This window comes from Drosophila sulfurigaster, chromosome X (genome assembly GCF_023558435.1).
Source record: "Drosophila sulfurigaster albostrigata strain 15112-1811.04 chromosome X, ASM2355843v2, whole genome shotgun sequence".
NCBI lineage: Eukaryota > Metazoa > Arthropoda > Insecta > Diptera > Drosophilidae > Drosophila > Drosophila sulfurigaster.
Genome location: NC_084885.1, coordinates 21,495,380 through 21,515,854, shown reverse-complemented (window position 1 = coordinate 21,515,854; position 20,475 = coordinate 21,495,380). Strand labels below are relative to the sequence as shown.

Here is a 20,475-nt window from a genome sequence, read left to right as displayed (position 1 = left end):
GATGCCTTTGCTGGCTACTGCTGTTTTCCCCAAACACACCCCCCACAAACCAACACCATATTTTTCTTCTCTTCATATATTTAGACGCACTTTTTCTATTTTTCCTTTGCCTTTTTTTTGTGTTACCAGCAAATTTCACACACGCACAACACACAATTCACGATTCCCGATTTCCCGATTCCAAATTCACGCGGGCGAAAAAAAAAGGCTGCACACTTGTTATTATATTAATATTATTATTGGATGCATTACGATTTGGTGTTATCAGCAATCTGTTTTCATTTCAACTACTGTTTGACCACAGTTTACTTAATTGTTTGCGTTTGTAATTGTGTATATTGCGAGCGTCGAAAAAAAATAAAAGATAACAAAATTAATTCTTGCTTTTCTTTCTTTTCTTGTCCGAAATTGCATCCGCTTGGCAAGCGAGCGCTTCAACGTATGAGTGTGACAGGGTGACCGCAAGTGTGTTTCCAAAACACACTAAATAAGCTCGAAAATATATCCAATATACCACCTACTGCATTGTGGTGGTGAATTTTACATAAATATCGAGCTAAAAGACCACCAGTATATTGAACAACTTAATGCCTCCCGAATTGTGCTAAGGAATTACAAAATGTTTTTCGTAAAAATGTATTATATCGAAAAACACAATCAAAATTTAGTAACGGCATTTATTAATGCAGTACAAATACAGAATGCAGTTAAACCAGATATATACCAAAAAGAACTTAGTATTTTCGGGCTACAATGGCCACACATCGGTTAGAGATGGTAAAATATATCGATGTATTTATATACAATATACAAACACTCCATTTTTGGTGAATATTCCGATTTGATCAAGATCAATAGCTACAATTATTAATCTTTAAATACATGTAATTAAAATTTCTATAGTTAAATTCAAATGGATAATGCATTGCAACCCAAATGTATAAGATAAAATAAATATCTATTCGAATAGATGAATTATTTAAAAAAGAAAAAAAATAAAACATTTTTATAAATAATATAACTACAGTTGCTTTGGTGCCTCTTGAAAATTGCTTGCAATAACAAATTTTTTCTCAAACGATGTATTTGATGCAGAAACATCGCATCATATCGATAAACACGAAAAAATATTATGATTATTTTGCAGGTCGTCTCAACCACTAGCCCAGAGAGACAGCGACAAACGAACAGGCCCAAACTAAATAGGAAAACGAAAAAGAAATGAGAAATAATTGTTGAAGCAATTGAAAAACAATCGAATCGCAGCCCGAATTCAAAAACTCAACACAACGGCGAAACTATTTAACCTGGCCGCTAATGGTAAAGTTGTGGTCAACGCCGTTTTTGGAAGATGTGCGCAGCGTTCGCATTTGCAGCGATTCACTGCTGGTCGATATAAGCATAAGCTAAGCGCACGGACAACAATTATAACAACAACAGCAACAACAACAATAGCACGCATATGCAGTGAGACCAGAATCGCAATCATAACCAGGATCAGGATCAGCAATAACGAAAACAACAAGAACACAAACCGCAGGCAATGGCTGCATCAGCATCTGCATCTGCGTCCGCGTCCCAAGATGCACTGCAAGCCTTCTATGTGAACTTCAGTGAGATAACGCTTGGCGAGGTAAGAATGTTATAATCTCCGAATTCATTGAATCGATTAACTTCTTCATCACATTCACAGAAAGTCGGACATGGCTCGTATGGTGTGGTGTGCAAGGCCAACTGGCGCAATCAGCTGGTCGCAGTCAAGGAGTTCTTCGCCAGCGCCGAGCAGAAGGACATTGAAAAGGAGGTCAAGCAATTGTCGCGTGTCAAGCATCCCAATATCATTGCTTTGCACGGCATCTCATCGTATCAGCAGGCCACATATCTTATTATGGAGTATGCCGAAGGCGGTTCCTTGCACAATTTCCTACATGGAAAAGTAAAGCCCGTATATAGCTTGGCCCATGCCATGAGTTGGGCACGCCAATGTGCAGAGGTCTGTTCAGATTCTATAATATTTGATCAATATCCTAAAATAAGTATTTCATTCGATTTTCTAGGGTGTTGCCTACCTGCATGGAATGACTCCAAAGCCGCTAATACATCGTGATCTAAAGCCACTCAATTTGCTCTTGACCAACAAGGGACGCAACCTGAAGATTTGCGATTTTGGCACTGTGGCCGACAAGTCCACAATGATGACAAATAATCGCGGCAGCGCTGCTTGGATGGCGCCTGAGGTGAGTACTAAAATACTACAGTCATATATAATTTATATCTCGCTTAAGGGCACTTACACATAACTGCAACATACTTTATTTAGTATCAATATTAAGTTGACATATTTAAGAAGAGAAACTAATTAAAACAGCAGAATTTATTTACGCATAACTTAAGCGGTAAAAGCTAGGAGCAAGTTTACAAGATTTAATCAGCAAGATTGTGTAGTAACATTATTTAAAAATTAAAACAAAAAACCACACTCAACGAAATATAAAATAATGAATTATAAATCTACATCAATTTATTTTTGTTAAATATTTTAATTATTTTTCATTACTGCTTTATGGAGTAAACTTTAGATATTTAAGCAGTGTAAACCTTTTTTAAATCGATAATAATAGAGCTCAGCTGAGGAAAGAATTGTAGTACTAAAACCATTAGTAGTGAAAACAATAGAATTACCGTAAATTAAGTCAACGGGAGGCTGTAATATGTACACAACAAACTCAAAAGTATGGATGGTAGTAATTATCTTTATACCTGCTACCCATAGGGTAGAAGGGTATTATAACTTTGTGACTGCAGAGAATGTATGTAATAGGCAGAAGGAGGCATCTGTAACCCTATTAAGGTCATAGACATATATATAATTGAGACGACATAGCCACATATGTTTATCTGTTCGTATCAATCCAAAAAAATTTGGTTGAGAGCGGATAAAAATTATTTAAGAAATATATTTCAGTTACGTTGCCTGACAATGTGGTATATTTGGTACTGTATGGTATTTTTTTTTTTTTCAAAAATATAGTACTACTTCGATATACCAAATATAGCCTACAGTATGTTTTAGTAGCTTTCAGGATATTCGGTATATTTTTAGAATATGGTTTTATTGACATTTGATTTGTTGTATTTTATTTTCTGATTTAGTTATGGTAAAACATTTGTTTCTAAAGCTTGCACGATATAAGATATAATATTCCCTTTTGTATAGAATATAAATAAAATAATATACAAAATACTGAATCAGCTAATAGATAACATAAGTAAATTTGTCGCTTATATTGAATAATGTGCTCATCTGTTACATTTATTACTCTATTACAAACAGGTGTTTGAAGGATCCAAATACACAGAGAAATGCGACATATTCAGTTGGGCGATTGTACTGTGGGAAGTTCTGTCGCGAAAGCAGCCCTTTAAGGACATTGACAATGCATACACAATACAGTGGAAGATCTACAAAGGTGAGTGAGGCTTCATCATAACAAAAACTGTTCTTATATTGACTTGTTCTGTTTGGGGTTCGCGTCAACAGGTGAGCGACCTCCGCTGCTGGACAATTGCCCCAAGCACATTGAGCAACTGATGACAGCGTGTTGGAAAACAGCGCCCGAGGATCGGCCCTCAATGCAATATATTGTGGGCGTGATGAACGAGATTATTAAAGACTATGTGGGTGCCGATAAGGCGCTCGAATATGCGTTTGTTAACCAACAGGTGAGAATAGTTGTTACTCCAATGATTCTGCTTGACGTAAAAGTAAATGGAAAATGTTTTTTTTTTTGTAGATTGTGACCAAAGAGAGCGACGGAACAGTGGGCGCTCAATATGATAGCTTTAGTCATAGTTCCAGTGACATGAGTCTAGCATCCACACAGTTGACGCCAACAAATGTGCGAGGCACTGCGACTGAGATGGGCTCGGAGACGACGGGCTCAATACACAACGAAAATACCTCATCATCATCATCTGAAAGAACGCCCACAAATTCGGGGCAATTGGACAATAATGGCCTGTTTCACATCAGCAGCAGTAATCGCTGGGATGCCATACCCGAGGAGGATAGCTGCGAAAGTCAAAACGATAGCTTTAATTTGACATCATCGGCCGAGGCATCCAAGCGTCTGGAGACCATTCGCAATGGCATGATTCAAATGGCCCGCAGGCCAATGGAACAGCTTACCCTGGATGTTGAAGCGGTGCGTTGTATTGATTATACACTTTGATGGATCTATTATTCATTTCACTCTTGCACTCTCTCACAATTGTAGAACGGTTTCGATCTGAGTCGCAGCGAGAGCAGCAGCAGTAGTTTTCATGGTGAGTAATGTTTATTGAATTTATCTTGCATTTTCGTATTGCAATCAAAAGTGTATAACCGCAATCCATGGAATAGAGGAGTAGCGAAAACATTTTATACAGCATAGCTGGAGTTGAAGTCTAAATATTTAGTAGTATACTAAATTTGCTAATCAAGTTTTGGTTTAGAGTTTGATTTTATCTGGAAAATTCAAATTTAAATGATGTTTCAAAATTTCAATACTTCGATTTATTTATGCACTATTTCTATAGGGTTAAAAACGAGTTTAACGTTTGTTTTAGAGTGTGATTTTATCACTTCAAAACATAACAGAAATTCGTATTTAAATGATGTCTCAAAATTTTAATATTTAAAATGAATTAAGAAATATTTCTATAGGGTTAAAAACGAGTTTGAGTGTTGCTTTGGTTACCTTAAATTGTTGAGTGTTTCCTTTCAAGCAAGTGCCATGTATTTCAAAGTCGAGCAGACATGTCTCTAGCTGTCTTACTTCCTTTGCTTTCCTCATTTGATTGTTCTCCTAAGCGTTCTGTTGAGTTACGTGTGAGTTACCATGTGGCAGCTGCTCTTGGGGTCAAAACAGTATGACGCATCACGACAGCAACACAGCAATAGCAACAGCAACAAAAACAAGCAACACTTAATCGTATGTAAACAATGTGCTTGCTATCTCATTCGTTGTCGTTGTTTAATTGCTCGATTTTTGGTTAATTAGTCGCTGCGTTGCGTTGCTTTTAATAATGCAAATGCATTTCAGAACATTTCTTCAATTGGCAAAAGTTCTCAGTGCCAACCGCCAAGCGTTCGCTTTATAAATATGCGATGCGCTCATCATCATGCAAATAGTAAAATAGCGAAAACACCCGATGTGCAATTTGAAAACAATGCAGCAATTGCCCCAATTGAATATTATTTTGTTTCCCCACCCAACTGAAAAGCAACAGATGACTCTTTTTGATCTGATTGTTGAGATTGCTGATTTATCTCAATAGAAATACAACAAATTGCCAACAAATTTGTCAACAACTAGGACAATTTTAATAGCAAAAGAGATGGTTGAATAATTTATATTAATTGTTGTTACAAAAGGTAAACGAGTGTTGTAAATTATGTGTATGAATATTTCTGGCACATTTCTTTGAAGTTCGATTTGAATATATAATTATTACGATCGAATAGTTAAATTGCAAATTATTATTGCTATTTTATGTGTTCTTATATATATATTAATTGTAATGCAAGTAATTTCCGTGTTTCATATTAGTTGTGTTTTAAGTTTCTGCGATGTTGTTTCCCAAATTTTGCTACTCAAAGATCTGCTAAGAAACAGCAATATAATTTGCTAGATATAAAGGAAAGTTTAGTTGTTCTTCGTCTTATATTCTGGCCTCTACATAGTTGCAAAAGTGTTTAAGTATTCGCTATACCCCATTCAATTATATTTTACATTCAGTCATTGCGCTGTGCACAATTATCGTATTAAGTAGATCGGCTGGCTGGCTGGCTAGCTGGCAATTTTTCTACAGATTTATAGGCATGACATGCACGGTCACCACCAGCAGCAGCAGCAACAGCAACCGCAACCGCTGCCGCCTCCTGCCACCGCAACATAAACACTAAAACAGAAAGCAGAACACTACAAAACAGCAACAGAAACAACAAGAAAAACAGCGACGAGAAATCAAATGAAAATCAACTAATAGCAGAGGAAGAAAACGCAAACAGTGCTGCGCGCTTTAAATATTAAATACTTCTAATGCATTTTAAATATTTCGAAAAGTTAAAATCGTAGTTTAAATGATTTTTAAACTCGAAATGCAAATATTTTATGTTGATTCTCAAAATTTCATAATGATTCCTTCATAGTTGCAAATGTTGGAAAGCAATAGAAATTTATATTCAACTTTTGGTGTAGATTAGTTTCTTCGGGTACTGAAGAAGAAATTGGTTTCATTAAATTGAATCCAAAGATTTGCTTGTATGAATCTTTTTTTAAGAAGATTATATTCATGTGTGAAGAAAAACCTAATAATATATTAAAGATTTATGAAACAAGTTGCAGCTAATACTTTTTCTAGAACTTAAAGCCAGAAATCTTTGGATTAAATTAAAATTGTAAGTGGATTTCATAAATGAAGATGGCTTATAAGTTTTCTTAGCTCAGTATGTAAACATTGAAGCATAGCAGGAAGTATAATTTCTATTATTTTATTTAAATAATGAATACATTACGATTGGGGCCTTCAGGTATAGCGGGATTTATTGCTAGATCTAGCGGGAAAATTGCCACACTTACACACACACACATACACATGGATGTGGGGACAACACTGCACACATGACGAGGCCGACAGTCTGACCGACTAGCCCCTCTCTCTCTCTCTCTCTCTCTCTCTCTCTGTCTTCCCCCTTCGCCCCTGGCATCATATCCCCGGCGAGCAGCCGAATTGACCGAATGAGTCATTCGGCAATAATCTCACTTTTATTTTGATTTCGTGCATATAGTACACATGTATATGAAGTAGTCTATATGCCTACACATACATACATACATATACACACACACATAGAGATAGAGAGAATCTCACTTAATGGGCACGGGGACGAAATAAGTCGAGTAAATATGATCAAGAATTATTATACCCTTGCTGGGGGGCCGATATTTTCATTTGGTGCTGAACTGTGGAAAGCATTAAATGAGGCGAGCTCAATACCATTTGGTATATTGTATTCTATTTAGTATGTTTGTCGTTACGTCCGTCTGTTCATCAATTTGGCAATTATAAAATATTTATATAGCTATAAATTAAATATGATTCAATTGTAAAACCACTTTTATTATCTCTTGAAAGCATTAAATTGAATGTGCTCAATACCATATAGTATATTGTAATAAATTTAGTATACTGTCCTTTCGTCCGTCTGTTAGTCAGTTTCGCAATTATAAAATATGCGAATGCAACATATTTATGTAGAGTTATAAATTAAGTATGACTCTTGTGGTGTCTCTTAATAGCATTAAATGAGTTGTGCTCAATACCATTCAGTATATTGTATTATATTTAGTATATAGTATATTTTTCTTTCGTCGGACAGTCAGTTTTGCAACTATAAAATATGATAAAGAGGCATTCTTATATATAGAGTTATAAATGAAATATAATTGAAATCATTAAATGAGGTGTCCTCAACATTATTCAGTATATTCATATCATACTTAGTATATTGTCCTTTCATCCGTCTGTTTTGCAGTATACAATATTTATATAGAGTTATAAATGAAATATAATTCGAATGTAAAGCCATTTTACCGTCTCTTCCAGTTTTGAGTCTCTTTAAAGGGTATTCAATGTTCGGCATGGCAAAAGCCAAAAGACACATTCGCTTGTCAGACAGACAGGCAGAGTGTCGCATGCGGCGGCCTGTTGTTGCATGTCGATATCTATATGCATCGACAGCAGAAGCAGCATCGACCTAGTCACACCCGCAGTCGTTGGCCAAAAAGTAAATACATAACTCTATCTAATACATTTTCTCGTTGTTGGCAGCTCTCAGCCAAAAGGGCATTTGTCGCTGCTGTTGTTGTTGTTGATGCTATTGCTGTTTGCAGGGAAGATTTCCCAACCGCATGCCAGGCGCATTATTCATCGAATGATCGGCAAATGCGCGATGAATGTGTGTGCTTTAGACTCTTTTTCTATCAAAACTGAGTCTACATAGAATATATACACAAATGCTGTGCTATGTGTGTGTGTGTATATATGGGATCCATTGTGGTCACTCTCCTTCTATCTGTGTGCTGTTGCTGCTGCTGCTGTTGCTGTTTCCACTTGGCTCTTGCCATATTGCCGAGCACAGCACATCACATCCATAGCACGGTCATCCCCAAATACGCTCAGTCTACGTTTGAGCGCCGTGCCGTTCTGTGCGCCGCATTGAGTATCGATCGCAACGATTGCAACGACAATTCCAAATTCCAAAACAAAACAAAACGCAACGCGCCCAAAGTTCAACATCATCATCGTCGTCTCTGTGTCGGGCTTTTAATAAACACTCCCTAATAATGCAAATTGCAGCACGATCAAAACTACTTAAATGAAATGTGATTTTTACTGTGCCAAATTAGCAGGAAAAGCAAAAAGAAAACGTCGAATACTCATATAAACATTGGCCCTCAGCAAGCAGAGAGGCCAACAAAAAAACAAAAAAAAAAAAAAGAAAAGATTCGAGAGCGAAAGAGCAAAGTTTTCTCGAATACAAACGCGAATATTATTTAGTGGTGTCTTCTTTGTGTGTTTTTGTTTTTTCTGTTTCCCCCCCCGCAAATTTTTGCCCGAAAAAAAGCAAATCCATATGAAAAATACGTTATCACAACGAGCACACTCATCGCTCGGCCAAGTGGAGGATTTTCGCAACAATTCAATCTCATCTACTGTTGATGATGATCATGATGAAGATCATGCAACGAGTATATTAACGATATAGTATCGAAGTATCGAAGTGAATATCAAATATACTATATAGTATAGACAAAAATCATCCTCGATTAACATGTGCGACACACAGGCTTTGATTACCACCAAACAGACGAGCGATCTGCACAGTTGCTGGATCATCTATAGTACGTTTTTAATATCTACGCATATATAGTATACATATCTCCTCCTCCCATATGTCTTCTTAGTGTATACAATATGAGTTTTTTTTTGCTTCTTTTTTTCTGAGTCATGAACTGAAACTGATTGAGTGTAAAATTCTTTGGAAAATTAAAATCTACAAGCAAAAATGTGACTATGCAAAATGTTGAAAGATACTTGAAGAAAAGTAAGCAAATACAATTGTCAGTTGCCTCGAAAGATAACATTCTAATATTTGTCGATGAATAGTTTTGTATCTGACTATAATCTTCATTAATTTAATTTTCAACTATTTTACATGAATGTTTATTTCAAATAACATTTGTTTCTAGTTAAACGCGATTAAGACTCTTCTCAAAATTTAGCCATTAAATTCATAAGCCATTTGATAGTGATGGTAATATGTTATTAGAATAATATGAAAGAAAAAGTAATGTATTAAAAAAGTGGCAACAAATTTAAAGTTTTCTACCTAAACAGCATAAATAAATGAATAACACAATGCAAGGAACAAAAAATACAAATTTTAAAGTTCAAATAATTGGCATGCTATTTAAAACGTTGATTTATTGGTGAATTTGTATACTTTTCACACATTTAATATATATTGTAGATATCGTATTAAACTTTGTTGTGGAATTGTGAATATAAAATAACATATTTTCATACATAGTTTAGTTTCATGGAAAACAAATGTATTTGAAAAATAATTAGGAAAGAAAAAATGTTGGAAGTTAAATAACTAAGAAATATTTTTGTATCGTGTCTTAGCTGTTTTGGTTACAAATGTGGTATATTTTTAATGTAATATACCATATATAGCCTTCGGTATATTTAGTCTTTTGTGGTATATTTTTGTTATACTCGCAGCAAATGGTTGTTATTGAAAATTAGTACTTGGTATTTCACAGTCGAGCACACTCAAACTCGCTTGATAAGTTTTTAGTATAAATCTCTAGCTGAAATCAAGATTTTCAACAGATTAGGAGACGGATTTTCATATATGTATGTATAAATTTATAGTATAAACAACTAAGTAGAGTAAAATCTATATTAATGTATAGAAATTTACCATGTTTCCTAGCAGTAAAATTGGGAGATTGAGAAAAGGATTTATTCACATGGAAATTTCATTTCCCTAAATTTGGGAGATAAAATGGTGACACTTTTTGCCTTGGCGAGATCGATTTGTCTCAAAGCTATTCTAAAGTGTTAATGTGTATAAGAAAACCAAAGAATTCAATTTATAATGTTTAATGTATGTTATTTTATTTCCAGCTAAAAGCGATGGTCGCGAGCGATTGACAGTGACGGACACTAAGCCGATGATAATGGCCATCAACACCGCCAACACCACGACAGACCTCACAAATAACAACAACAACAACAACAACAATGTTAACCACATCACACAGAACAACAGCAGCAATAACAACCCAGATAATAACATAACAACAAACGGACTGCAAAACAATCAACACGCCAACGATAAAAACGATTGTGTCGATGCCGAGGTAGATGTGGATCTCGTTGATGTTGATCCCGATGTCGATTCAGGTTGTGGCTATACGGAGCAATCGTTGGCGGAGATTTTGGATCTCGAATTGCAGCCAGAGCCGCCCATACCGAACAATGCCGAATCGCAAGCGATTTATCGCGATCATCGCCATATGGCCAAGGAGTATCTCAGTTTGGACACGAACCTCTACTATGCACAGGACTTTAAGGAGAAGCTCATACTGCAAATGGATCAAATCGAGCGCGAGCAGAAGAAGGAATTGTTGCGCAAAATCAAAGACAAGGTAAGCCAAGACTTGACGATAAATTAAATGTTATTTTAATACTCGATTCACCTCACATCGATTGCAGGAGGACCTCCAGAGTCTGTACAATAATCTGCAGCAGCAATGGGAGAAGCTGCCGGCGGCGCAACAAGCACGTCTCCAGCCACCGGTGATGAACAACATCGTCAGCAGCAGCGGCAACAGTTACGGCAGCAGCCAAGAGATGTCCGGCGGCGGCATTGTTGGAGGAGGCGAGACGGTTGAGAACGATGGCTGGGTGGTTATAGCACCGCATCATCAAACGTAGCCCGCCTCCTAATTTGGATTGTGGAATCCGAAGAAAGATTGGCTCTGAATTTTCGTAACCAATAGCTGTGTACTTCCATCTATTATGTATTTTTTTTTTTTTGTGTAATTCTTTGTTTAATTTGTAACGATTATGTTGTAATTGTATCTATTTAAGTTGAGTTTTATTTAGAGATATATATTTGCATAATACGTATACGTACATAAATACCATTTAGATCGCGAATTGTCGCGAGCGAACTTGTTGTGTTAGCCAGCCGTCTAGTTTTTAGCCATGTTGCTTGTTTCTTGTGTACCTTGTAAGCATTCTGACTCTTGACACTTAAGATTAAATTATTTACTTATACTCTATGCATACTTAAATTTTAGTTCGACTACTGTGTGTCATTACTATACATATACTATGTTATACATACATACATACATATATATATACAATACATGTGCACATGTGTATATCATCTGTGTGACAAAAAGACGATTACCAAAGTGACAAAAATATATATAAAAACGTATCCACCACCGTATCGGTTTCGAGTATTAAAATCCGCCCAACCGTGCTCACAAATTCCCATCCCAAAATGCGCAATTTTTACAGGGGTATTTCGTACTATATAAAGATATATCGTATTTGCATATTATTCATCGAATTAACAGAGACAAACTACTCCAAATTGATATCAAGCTTTCTGCAAGTTTTTCGAGCTGTCAACTTGTTTTATTGTCAGTTGTGTTCAAATCACTTAAGGCGTATTTTAGTTTTTAATTTAAAATGAAAAATTAAAACTTAATTCGATTACATACTTAGTTTTTAACATTCATATATTTCAACAGCCTTTTTTTATTTTAACATCAATTTAATGAGGGACCAAGGCTTTTTCGGGCTGCCATCTTGGGTTATTTTTTGCTTAGCTTTTATTATTATATATTTTTAATTAGCATGTTGACATTAGAACAGTCTTTTTTATTTAATTGTAAATTGAGTCGGGGTCGCTAACTCTTAAACATTTTAGTTGGTATTCAAAGCCCAAAGCTGCAATTCACTTAAACTGAAGTTTAGACGACAAACTAAACTGAATTCATGTATATATTTTATTTTGAACATAGTTTTTTCAACAATCGTTTTTAAAATTGGCATATATTGAAACAGGGCTGTCAACTTGGTTCTAATCTCAATGCTTAGGATCCAATATTGATTGAAGAAACCGGAAAACATAATTCGCTGAAATATTGACTTTTCCAGAATAATAAAACACAATTGTTTTTCATTAATTTAGTTCAACTACAGAATCAGATTAGAAATCTATCTGCACACCTTCTTTATTTATAAATATAGTATATATTTTTTTTTGCTAACAAAATCATTTATTTAAATTGTTATGGTTATGCTTTCTACACAATAATAGTTAAACACATATTCGAACGTTCGTGCTGTGGTTGATCTGCTCTCTCTTTCTGTTTCTATACACACAAAGTTGTTGTGGCCTTGCTTGGCACATTTGTTCACTGTACACTGTAGTAATAGGTTAATCACAATCTAAGATTTTGACGGAGGATAGAGATAGGAGACAGGACACAGGATAGGGACAGGCAGTCGTAGTTGTAGTTGTAGTCGTAGTAAATTCGTCGTTTTACGATGAGTCAAAGCTGGGTACATAGATGGCAGCGCATGTCGATTCCCAGACATCGTTGGGCGTGTCCCACGAGTCCTTGCGATGCCACCAATCCCCGGTGTCCAGATCATAGGCCATTGTCTCGGAGCTGGCGCGATCAATCGATTCGGTCGAATCGAGACCGCCCACAAAGAAGATGGTGCGACGCATCGAGGTGACGCCTGAATAGAATTTTGGTGCTGGGATTTTCGTTTCAACGCTCCACGTATTCGTCTTGATGTCGTACGCATAGATGTGCTCCACAAGCACACGCGATTCCCTTAGCGTCTCATGCCAGCCGCCGCAGGCATAGATGCGATTATCGATCGCAACGAGTACATGGTCACAGCATGGCGTTGGCATCGGTGCCAACTCCAGCCAGCGTTCGCTCTTCGTATCGAAGCACCACATGCTCGACAATATGTTTGCCAAATGGATGCCACCTAAAGTAGTTTGTTGTGATTACTGATGTTCAATCAATCTTTAGCACCTCCTCAATGGACTTACCAGAAATGTAGAGCTTGTCGCCGACAACGACGCCCGCATGTTGACTGCGATTCTCTTGCAGGCTGGGCATATACGTCCATGTGTTGCTGACGATGTCGTAGCGCTCGACATTGGACATGCGACGCAGCGCCTCTTCCGAGTTGTCGTCGTGCTCCACAATTCCACCGACGGCATACAGATGCTGCTTGCCCACCGCATTCAGCGAGAAGCGACACCGATCCAGCTGAATGGGCGCTATGCTCACCCAGGAGTCGCGCAGCGGACAGTAACGAAAGCCAAAGGGATGGATATACTCCTTGAGACAGACATCGTAGGCACCGCCCACGATGAACAGCTCGTTGTTAAGAACGGCAGTGCCAAAGTTGCCTGCACATGATACATAAATTTAATGAATAACACTTAAGAAAGCTACTATAAGTATATACTAATAGCCTTTGGTGTATTTTAGTATTTTTTAGTATATTAATTTGGTTTATTTTAAGAATAGTACCACATTTTGTTGGGTAGCAATATTGTAATATATCAATATTGATATACTATTATATTTAAAATATGAAATGTACCAAATTAATATACTGAAAGCATACAAAAATTTATACCAAAGGTTATATTTGATATTTCGATATACTATTACATTTAAAATATTAAATATACGGAATTTATATACTAAAAAATACAAAAATATATCGAGGACTATAGTTGGTATATGAATAAAGTATTACATTTAAAATATAGAATGAAATGAAATGAAACATTTGGTATATCGGTAGACTGTTATATTAAAAATATTAATATACTGGCAAAAATATATACCGAAGGCTATATTTGGTATATCGATATATTATTCCGCTTAAAATATTTCATAGAGTACAGAATATGCCAGATTATCAACCAAAGACCCTTAGACTCGACTTCATCAGCCGTTCCTAAAATAGATTTTGGTACTTTTCTGTTCTGAGCAACTATCAAGTTATAGAAGTTTTAATCAAATGATTGGTGCTCATTTAGATAGCAAACTGTTAAGATTTTCAAACCTTTACATTGTTGTTCTTTGCATAAATAACAACAATTTAATGAAAAATATAAGGCAAATTTCGATAGTCTTCATCATAGCGCCTATAAAATTGAGCCTGTCCATCTAATACTTTTTTATTTGCTGACTCAGTTATTAAATCTGAAACTATTTCAGCAAATTCGGAAGCTCTAGCTTTTATAGTCCCGAAAATCTAGCTGCATTTGCAGGCAGACGGACAGACAAACGGATTTTCAATACTGAGGTAGCGAGTAAATAAAAAAATAAAATTGATAGACAGCTTACATTGATCGATGTGTGGTATGGAAGTCAGTTCGTACCACTTCATTTTGGTTGGCGAGAAGCACATAATCTCATTGGTTAGACCCTTCCACTCAAAGCCGCCAATCTTGAGCAGACTCAGTTCCATGCCGCGCATATTCGTCGGTCCCTGTTCCTGTCCCTGTGAATGACCCAGCTCTGTGCTGGACTCTTGCCCACTGGTCGCTGACTGACGACTGACGACACGATTCTCCTGCAGCTTGGCCAGATATTCACCGACCAGGGCATAGTTGATGGGATGACTGGACAGCGACTTGAGCTCATCGTAGCCAATATATTGCCATTTGATCAGACGCAACAGTTCGTGGAGTGCACTGTCATCCAGCTGCTGTTCGTGGCCATAGTTGCACAGCAGCTGCACCAGCTCCAGTTCACTGACATCGATGGGATAATTGCTCGAGAGTATGAAATGCAATTGCTCCATTTTGACATCCTTGAAATCGCCGCTGGCCGCAAACTCCTTAAAGTGAGCGCAAATATAGCGATAGGCACGTTCGGCCAATGCCAATTGGCCATAGATTTCCGCCATGCTGGCAATGGCCAAGCAATTGTCCATGCTTATCTTTTGCTCGAGGAAAACGGTGCAACGTTCGATCACCTCTTTGACCTGAACGTGGGTGGCAGCGGCCAGCGTCTCCTCCACGTTGTCCACATTGAGGTCGAGCAGCGATGTATAAATGTAGAGTATGATGCGTCCCATGGCGCGTGCTGTGACGCCATACAATGTGATCTCCTCCTTGCGTGACTCGATCATGGCACAGTCGGCGAACATGGCGCAAAAGTAATCGCTGCTGGCGGCCAGGACAACGCGATGAGCCTGGAAAGAGAGAAAGAGTATGTGTGAGAGAGTGCGAGAAAATAGAGTGTTGTTTGGGTCTCACCTTGAAGCGATGATCCTCCACAATGAGCGTCACGTCTGTCAGCTTGCCCTGCGATCGCAGTTTGTTGAGGCCAAACAAAAGGTTCTTCTCACCACCTCCTGTTGTTGTTGTTGTTGTTGTTGCTCCCGCTGCTGCTGTTGTGTTTGTTGTTGTTGTGCCTGTTGCTGCTGCTGGTGCAGCGACTGCTGCTGTCGCTGACATATCGTTGGCCCCTTATCACCCACACAGACCTTACCCTTACTCAATGTGACGACGCTGGCGTTGACGTTGACGTTGACTACGACGACTACGACGACGACGACGTCGGCAGCATGCTCCAATTTGGGCAAGCCAAAATAAGCGATAACGAAACGACGCGAATTCGGGCGCATATGCATAAATACAACTACACACATGTGCACACACACACACACTCACACTCACTCCAGCATGTAGAGCAGAATTAATCAATGAGTTTGGACTTGTTGATATCGAATTCAATTGTAGCTAGAGTTTTGATGTTTACAATATTACGACCAGCTGTTGCCTAATGTACATACACACACACACGCACACACACACACACACTTAGGCAGGTGTGCGCTGTATACAAACATACATATTCTATTTCATACGCTCTATTTTCTTCCGCTTCGTTTTAGCTTTCTTGTTTTACTTCTTTCAATTTTTTTTTGTTTCTCGCGTGCAGCAAAATTTTGTATTATTCATTCACAATTTTGATCAAATTTTCTTTGAGCTACAAATTATTTAATAAGTATGTTATCTGGGAATTTCGTTCAAGCAAAAAAAATAGAAAAAAATACGTTTGTTGCAATTTATATTGTGTGTGTTTGTGATACAATATCTTCCATGTCGAAAGAAAGAGTGTGTGCTTGTTTGTATGTATGTATGTGTATGTGTGTGTTAGTTTGTATACATATATATCTTTATATCTCAGCAGTAAACGTTGCCCAACACTGACATGCGGTGCGGCGAAATCTCAACAGCTGACTGCGATAAAATTCGCGTTTTGCAACACTGCCTTTTATTTTTGTTTATCACCAGCGCGTCGCGCTTGTTTATCTCCTTGAACAATGCCCTTTTCACTTATAAATAATACTTTGTACGTTTGTGCTTTTCATTGTCTGATATATTTAGAGTATATTTGCATTAATTGGAGGAGATATCAATGACGAACTTAGCTTTGCAACGCGCATTATTATCTGCATTTGAATATTCCAAAATTAATCATACAGTGGTACATTTTATATAAAATTTGGGCATTTTATTAAGTCAGTTATTTGCTTTACAACGTACTTAAAATTTTAAGTAATGCAGTTAACTTATTCTTTCTTTTTATACAATCACCTCTATATAAATGTTAATATTTTTGTATAAGTTGTATATATTATTCTCATTCTAAGATTGTAATGTTTTCGAAATAAAGAAAATAATTAAAATTTCAAATTAAGAATTTATTTTGTATTTATTTTCGAAATAAAGATATATAAATGACTTTTATTTTATTAGCTTTAATTTTTTGTATTAAATTCAAAGAAAAATAATTGTATTTGATTTCCAACCAAAAATAAATCAAATAAGAAAAGCCCTAAAGCTTTTTCGGTACATTTAAACCAAAAACGGGACATTTTGTCACTAATTTGGTACATCAAATATACTTCATTTATCCACCAGATGTCGCCACTGTTGCCTCTAAGCTTTTTGGAGTTATTCAGAGTTTCCACTTCTGAAAAAGCTGATTGTTAACGCACAACTGTGAATTTTGCTTTTCGACATGAAGGTAATGACAATACTAAATAGGCATTGTAACATCTGTCAAGTCTGTCTCGAATTTACTTTACTACCTTTACCTTCAGTTTGATAGAGATTTTGGGGAAATCAATTGACTCGTTTTCACACAGCTCCCTCAAAACTATTAATTTCTAGGAGCAATCTAAGGGTTTGGACTGATTTTGATAAGATGTCGAAACAACGTTCGCCATCATGGGCATCCGTAGTGGCTCATGGCATTCACAAGGATGCCAAGGAGATAAAAGAAGACGTTCCAAAAATGTCAGTCAAGTCAAAGACAATCAAACAAGCATTGGAGGCTTCCCCCACATTGGTGTCCACAACATCCACAACAAAGATGAATGCAACATTTTCAGATGTTGTTAAGCAATCTGACGCCAAGGATGCCGAATCGCGTGCGAAGGAACAATTGTCAATGTCTGGCAAATTGTCACAATCGGGCTCCTTTCGCACCATTTGGCCACAGCCGCCGTCACATCACAAGACCAATGCTCAAGGGCTTTTGTATCGACCACGTCGTCATGTCTATGGCTTCACACACCTGAATAATCCGCGGATTCCGACCAGCGAAAGTAAAAACATTTCGGTGGACCTTTCGCCTAAAGAATCCGTGTCAGCCAGGCCATCGAGCTATGAACCTCCGTTGTCCCCCAAGAAGCCAACTTGGTGGCGCGTTGCCGCCGAATCGCCAGAACGTCGATGCGTCTGTGCTAGGACTCGATGCCAAATCACGTCTTCACCACGTGCCTTTGACCTGATGCACTGGCAGCCCATTGCCAAGTCGCAGCAGATGTGGCTGCCACTTGACTCGAGTCAACGCCATCGCGATCCTAGTAATCCAATGCGTGAGTATCTTATCCTTGTATTTTCATATAGTCCTTTGTCTATCTATCTCAGTTAGAGACACATTTTATTAAATGCTGTAGGTACTTCAATGGATACCATTATCTGGAATTTAAAATCTTAATATACTAAAACAATACGTATACGCTCTATATATTATGTTTTCGGTATATTAGTTTGAAACTCCACTTCCACAACATAATTTTAACGCTAGAGTCAGACAATCATAACAACAGTCCTTATGATTCCTGGATATTTAGTTGTGATTACATAAAACTTGTAGAGATTTTGAAAAAAGGCTTGAGTATGGGGAAAAACGACTAAATACAACGAGTCTTAGTTGCTTTGGCAGACAATCTGGTATATTTTTAAATGAAGTACAATGTCAATATACCAAATATTCCCTTTCATATATATCAGTATTTTTTCGGTATATAGATTTGGCATATTCTAAGAATAATACCGCATTGTTTTCCCTTCTTATTTCTTCTCGAGCACACTTGACTTTTGCTGTTGAACTTGTTATTTTTATTGTGCCTTTCCCATGACCGTTTTATAATTTATTTTTGTATAGCCTAGGAGGTTATTGAAGAAATAGTTTTATATAGCAAAAAACAGCAGCTGCAGTCAGATTTGAGATGCTTTGGTTGCAAATCTTGTATATTTTATGGTATAATTTAAATGTAATAGTATATCGATATATCAAATACAGACTTTGGTATATTTTAGTATATTATTATGGTATATTTTAACATTACTGTCACATTATTTCGCTTTTTATAGACAATGGGTGGCGGGTTTCTGACAGTCGATACATTAAATATATATTTCGGTATATTTTAGTATTTTTCAGTATATTATTGTGGTATATTTTAACATTACTGTCGCATTATTTCGCATTTTATCAAAAATGGATGTCGGGTTTCTGACTGTCGATACATTTAATATACATTTCGGTATATTTTAGTATTTTTTTTTAGTATAATTTAATAATAATATCACATTTCCGTTGCTATTGAACATGGGTAGCCTGTATCTCAAAGTCGAGCACACTCGACTGTAGCTTTCTTATTTACTTACCTGTTAGTAATTGAAACTTGTCAAATGCAGCACGACCGCCACCGGGTTTCGAGCATGTTGTGCCCGGCAGACAGGCACTCTCTAGTCGCGCCCGTGAAGTGTTGGGCGAGGAGAATATTGAATTGGGGCCAAAGTGTGATTATGCCATACCGAAATCGATGCCAAAGCCAGAGCGTGAACTTCGCGAGCAACAACACTTTATAGGTGAGCAGCAAATTGTGTTTATCGGTTTAAGTTTTTCAATTTGACACTTTCAATTTCCAGCTAAACATGACACACATTTGACCTGTCGCCAGGCGCAGTTGAAGGTGATCAATGGGGCGACTGAAGATGGCTACTACGTCCATCCTGTGGCCAAGCTGCTGCCCACGTTCTCGAAGCAGGCATTGCATCCAAAGTATAAGCCAAAAGTCTCATATGCTGAACTCTTGCGTCGCAATCGTGAAAAGGAGAAACTGGAGTTGAGGTCCAAGGATAAGAACGTGACAAACTCTGAAGAATCTGACAACCTAAAGCCGATGACCGAAACATCGCCGAAATCAAAGGAGGATCCCACAGACCCAAAATCCTATAATAATTTGCCAAATTGTGAGATAGCAGACCCACAAGAATCCAAAGAACGAAGTGAAGACGCTAATTAATATTTGAAGAGGATAAAACTGAAGAGCATTTGGTACTTTAAGTGCATAATAATACAATATTTTCTAATCATTTATAATGAGATTGAATATTTAATGCGCAATATTTGAAATAAAAAAAATATTTGCAAGAAAAATATTCCAACTAGATATTTGTTTTAAATATACCATACACGAAATATAGACTTCAATTTACTATATTTAAGTATTTTGGTATATTTTAACAGTATTGCCGTCTTCTTTAGAATAAAGCTATAAATTAATCATAGAAATTTTCTTTGTTCCGGAAATCAGAATTTAAGTCATAAGACAAGTTGCTCAATTTTGAATTGGGAATCATAGATTTTTTTCCTCGGCTTAAGAATATTTTATTTTATCTTTTTATTAATGCAATGTTTAAGTCTTTTAGATTCGTCTCAGATATTTACGAGTTTTTATTCCTTTTGCTTTGGGCATTCTTAAAAATGTTTGCTTAGATTCTCATTAGTCATCACTTAAATCAAGATTCAGTTTAGCTCTCAGAGCAAATAATACGAGGACTTCAGCATAAAGTCAACATTTGGGACAGGTTAAAATGTATTCGTTTTCTTTTGACAACTGAAGTTCAGCATTAATTTCAATGTGCAATTAAAATAAAAGCTTGCCGGATGCGACACGAACACGTTTACAAATAAA

At 36.9% G+C, this 20,475-nt stretch overlaps 4 protein-coding genes across 7 annotated transcripts in view; 2 read left to right on the top strand and 2 right to left on the bottom strand.

Moving 5' to 3' along the window:
* LOC133847043 (serine-rich adhesin for platelets) overlaps positions 1–448 on the bottom strand; it is a 44,105-nt gene extending 43,657 nt beyond the window's left edge. For 3 of the 4 annotated variants that reach the window (XM_062281790.1, XM_062281789.1, XM_062281791.1), the window contains exon 1: positions 91–448. The gene's annotated coding sequence lies outside the window, so the exon portion shown is untranslated. The remainder of the gene's footprint in view (positions 1–90) is intronic. The other variant, XM_062281792.1, reaches the window with a different exon arrangement.
* A 708-nt stretch (positions 449–1,156) lies between these two features.
* LOC133847907 (mitogen-activated protein kinase kinase kinase 7) lies at positions 1,157–11,569 on the top strand. The gene is made up of 9 exons (XM_062283199.1): positions 1,157–1,633; positions 1,694–1,993; positions 2,058–2,237; positions 3,335–3,470; positions 3,542–3,723; positions 3,795–4,205; positions 4,278–4,326; positions 10,243–10,766; positions 10,834–11,569. Exons 1-9 carry the CDS (start codon positions 1,544–1,546, stop codon positions 11,053–11,055), a joined length of 2,094 nt encoding a protein of 697 aa, XP_062139183.1. The 5' UTR covers positions 1,157–1,543; the 3' UTR covers positions 11,056–11,569.
* A 713-nt stretch (positions 11,570–12,282) lies between these two features.
* LOC133847925 (kelch-like protein 26) lies at positions 12,283–16,319 on the bottom strand. Its single transcript, XM_062283225.1, has 4 exons — positions 15,449–16,319; positions 14,532–15,384; positions 13,214–13,579; positions 12,283–13,149 (listed from the first exon to the last, which is right to left on the bottom strand). The coding sequence occupies exons 1-4, from the start codon at positions 15,647–15,649 to the stop codon at positions 12,686–12,688; spliced, it is 1,884 nt and encodes a 627-aa protein (XP_062139209.1). The 5' UTR covers positions 15,650–16,319; the 3' UTR covers positions 12,283–12,685.
* A 972-nt stretch (positions 16,320–17,291) lies between these two features.
* On the top strand, positions 17,292–19,920 carry LOC133848837 (uncharacterized). Its single transcript, XM_062284530.1, has 3 exons — positions 17,292–18,084; positions 19,193–19,366; positions 19,427–19,920. The coding sequence occupies exons 1-3, from the start codon at positions 17,409–17,411 to the stop codon at positions 19,801–19,803; spliced, it is 1,227 nt and encodes a 408-aa protein (XP_062140514.1). The 5' UTR covers positions 17,292–17,408; the 3' UTR covers positions 19,804–19,920.
* The last annotated feature ends 555 nt before the right edge of the window (positions 19,921–20,475 follow it).

Excerpts from the sequence above, each read along its gene's own strand:
- LOC133847907 (XM_062283199.1), top strand. The coding sequence starts at position 1,544 with ATGGCTGCATCAGCATCTGCATCTGCGTCCGCGTCCCAAGATGCACTG. Across the intron at positions 1,994-2,057 it reads GGGCACGCCAATGTGCAGAG|GGTGTTGCCTACCTGCATGG; the intron begins GTCTGTTCAGAT and ends TCGATTTTCTAG. Across the intron at positions 3,724-3,794 it reads ATGCGTTTGTTAACCAACAG|ATTGTGACCAAAGAGAGCGA; the intron begins GTGAGAATAGTT and ends TTTTTTTTGTAG.
- LOC133847925 (XM_062283225.1), bottom strand. The coding sequence starts at position 15,649 with ATGTCAGCGACAGCAGCAGTCGCTGCACCAGCAGCAGCAACAGGCACA. Across the intron at positions 15,385-15,448 it reads TGGAGGATCATCGCTTCAAG|GCTCATCGCGTTGTCCTGGC; the intron begins GTGAGACCCAAA and ends CTCTCTTTCCAG. Across the intron at positions 13,580-14,531 it reads CATACCACACATCGATCAAT|GCAACTTTGGCACTGCCGTT; the intron begins GTAAGCTGTCTA and ends TATCATGTGCAG.
- LOC133848837 (XM_062284530.1), top strand. The coding sequence starts at position 17,409 with ATGTCGAAACAACGTTCGCCATCATGGGCATCCGTAGTGGCTCATGGC. Across the intron at positions 18,085-19,192 it reads CGATCCTAGTAATCCAATGC|CACGACCGCCACCGGGTTTC; the intron begins GTGAGTATCTTA and ends TGTCAAATGCAG. Across the intron at positions 19,367-19,426 it reads CGAGCAACAACACTTTATAG|CTAAACATGACACACATTTG; the intron begins GTGAGCAGCAAA and ends TTCAATTTCCAG.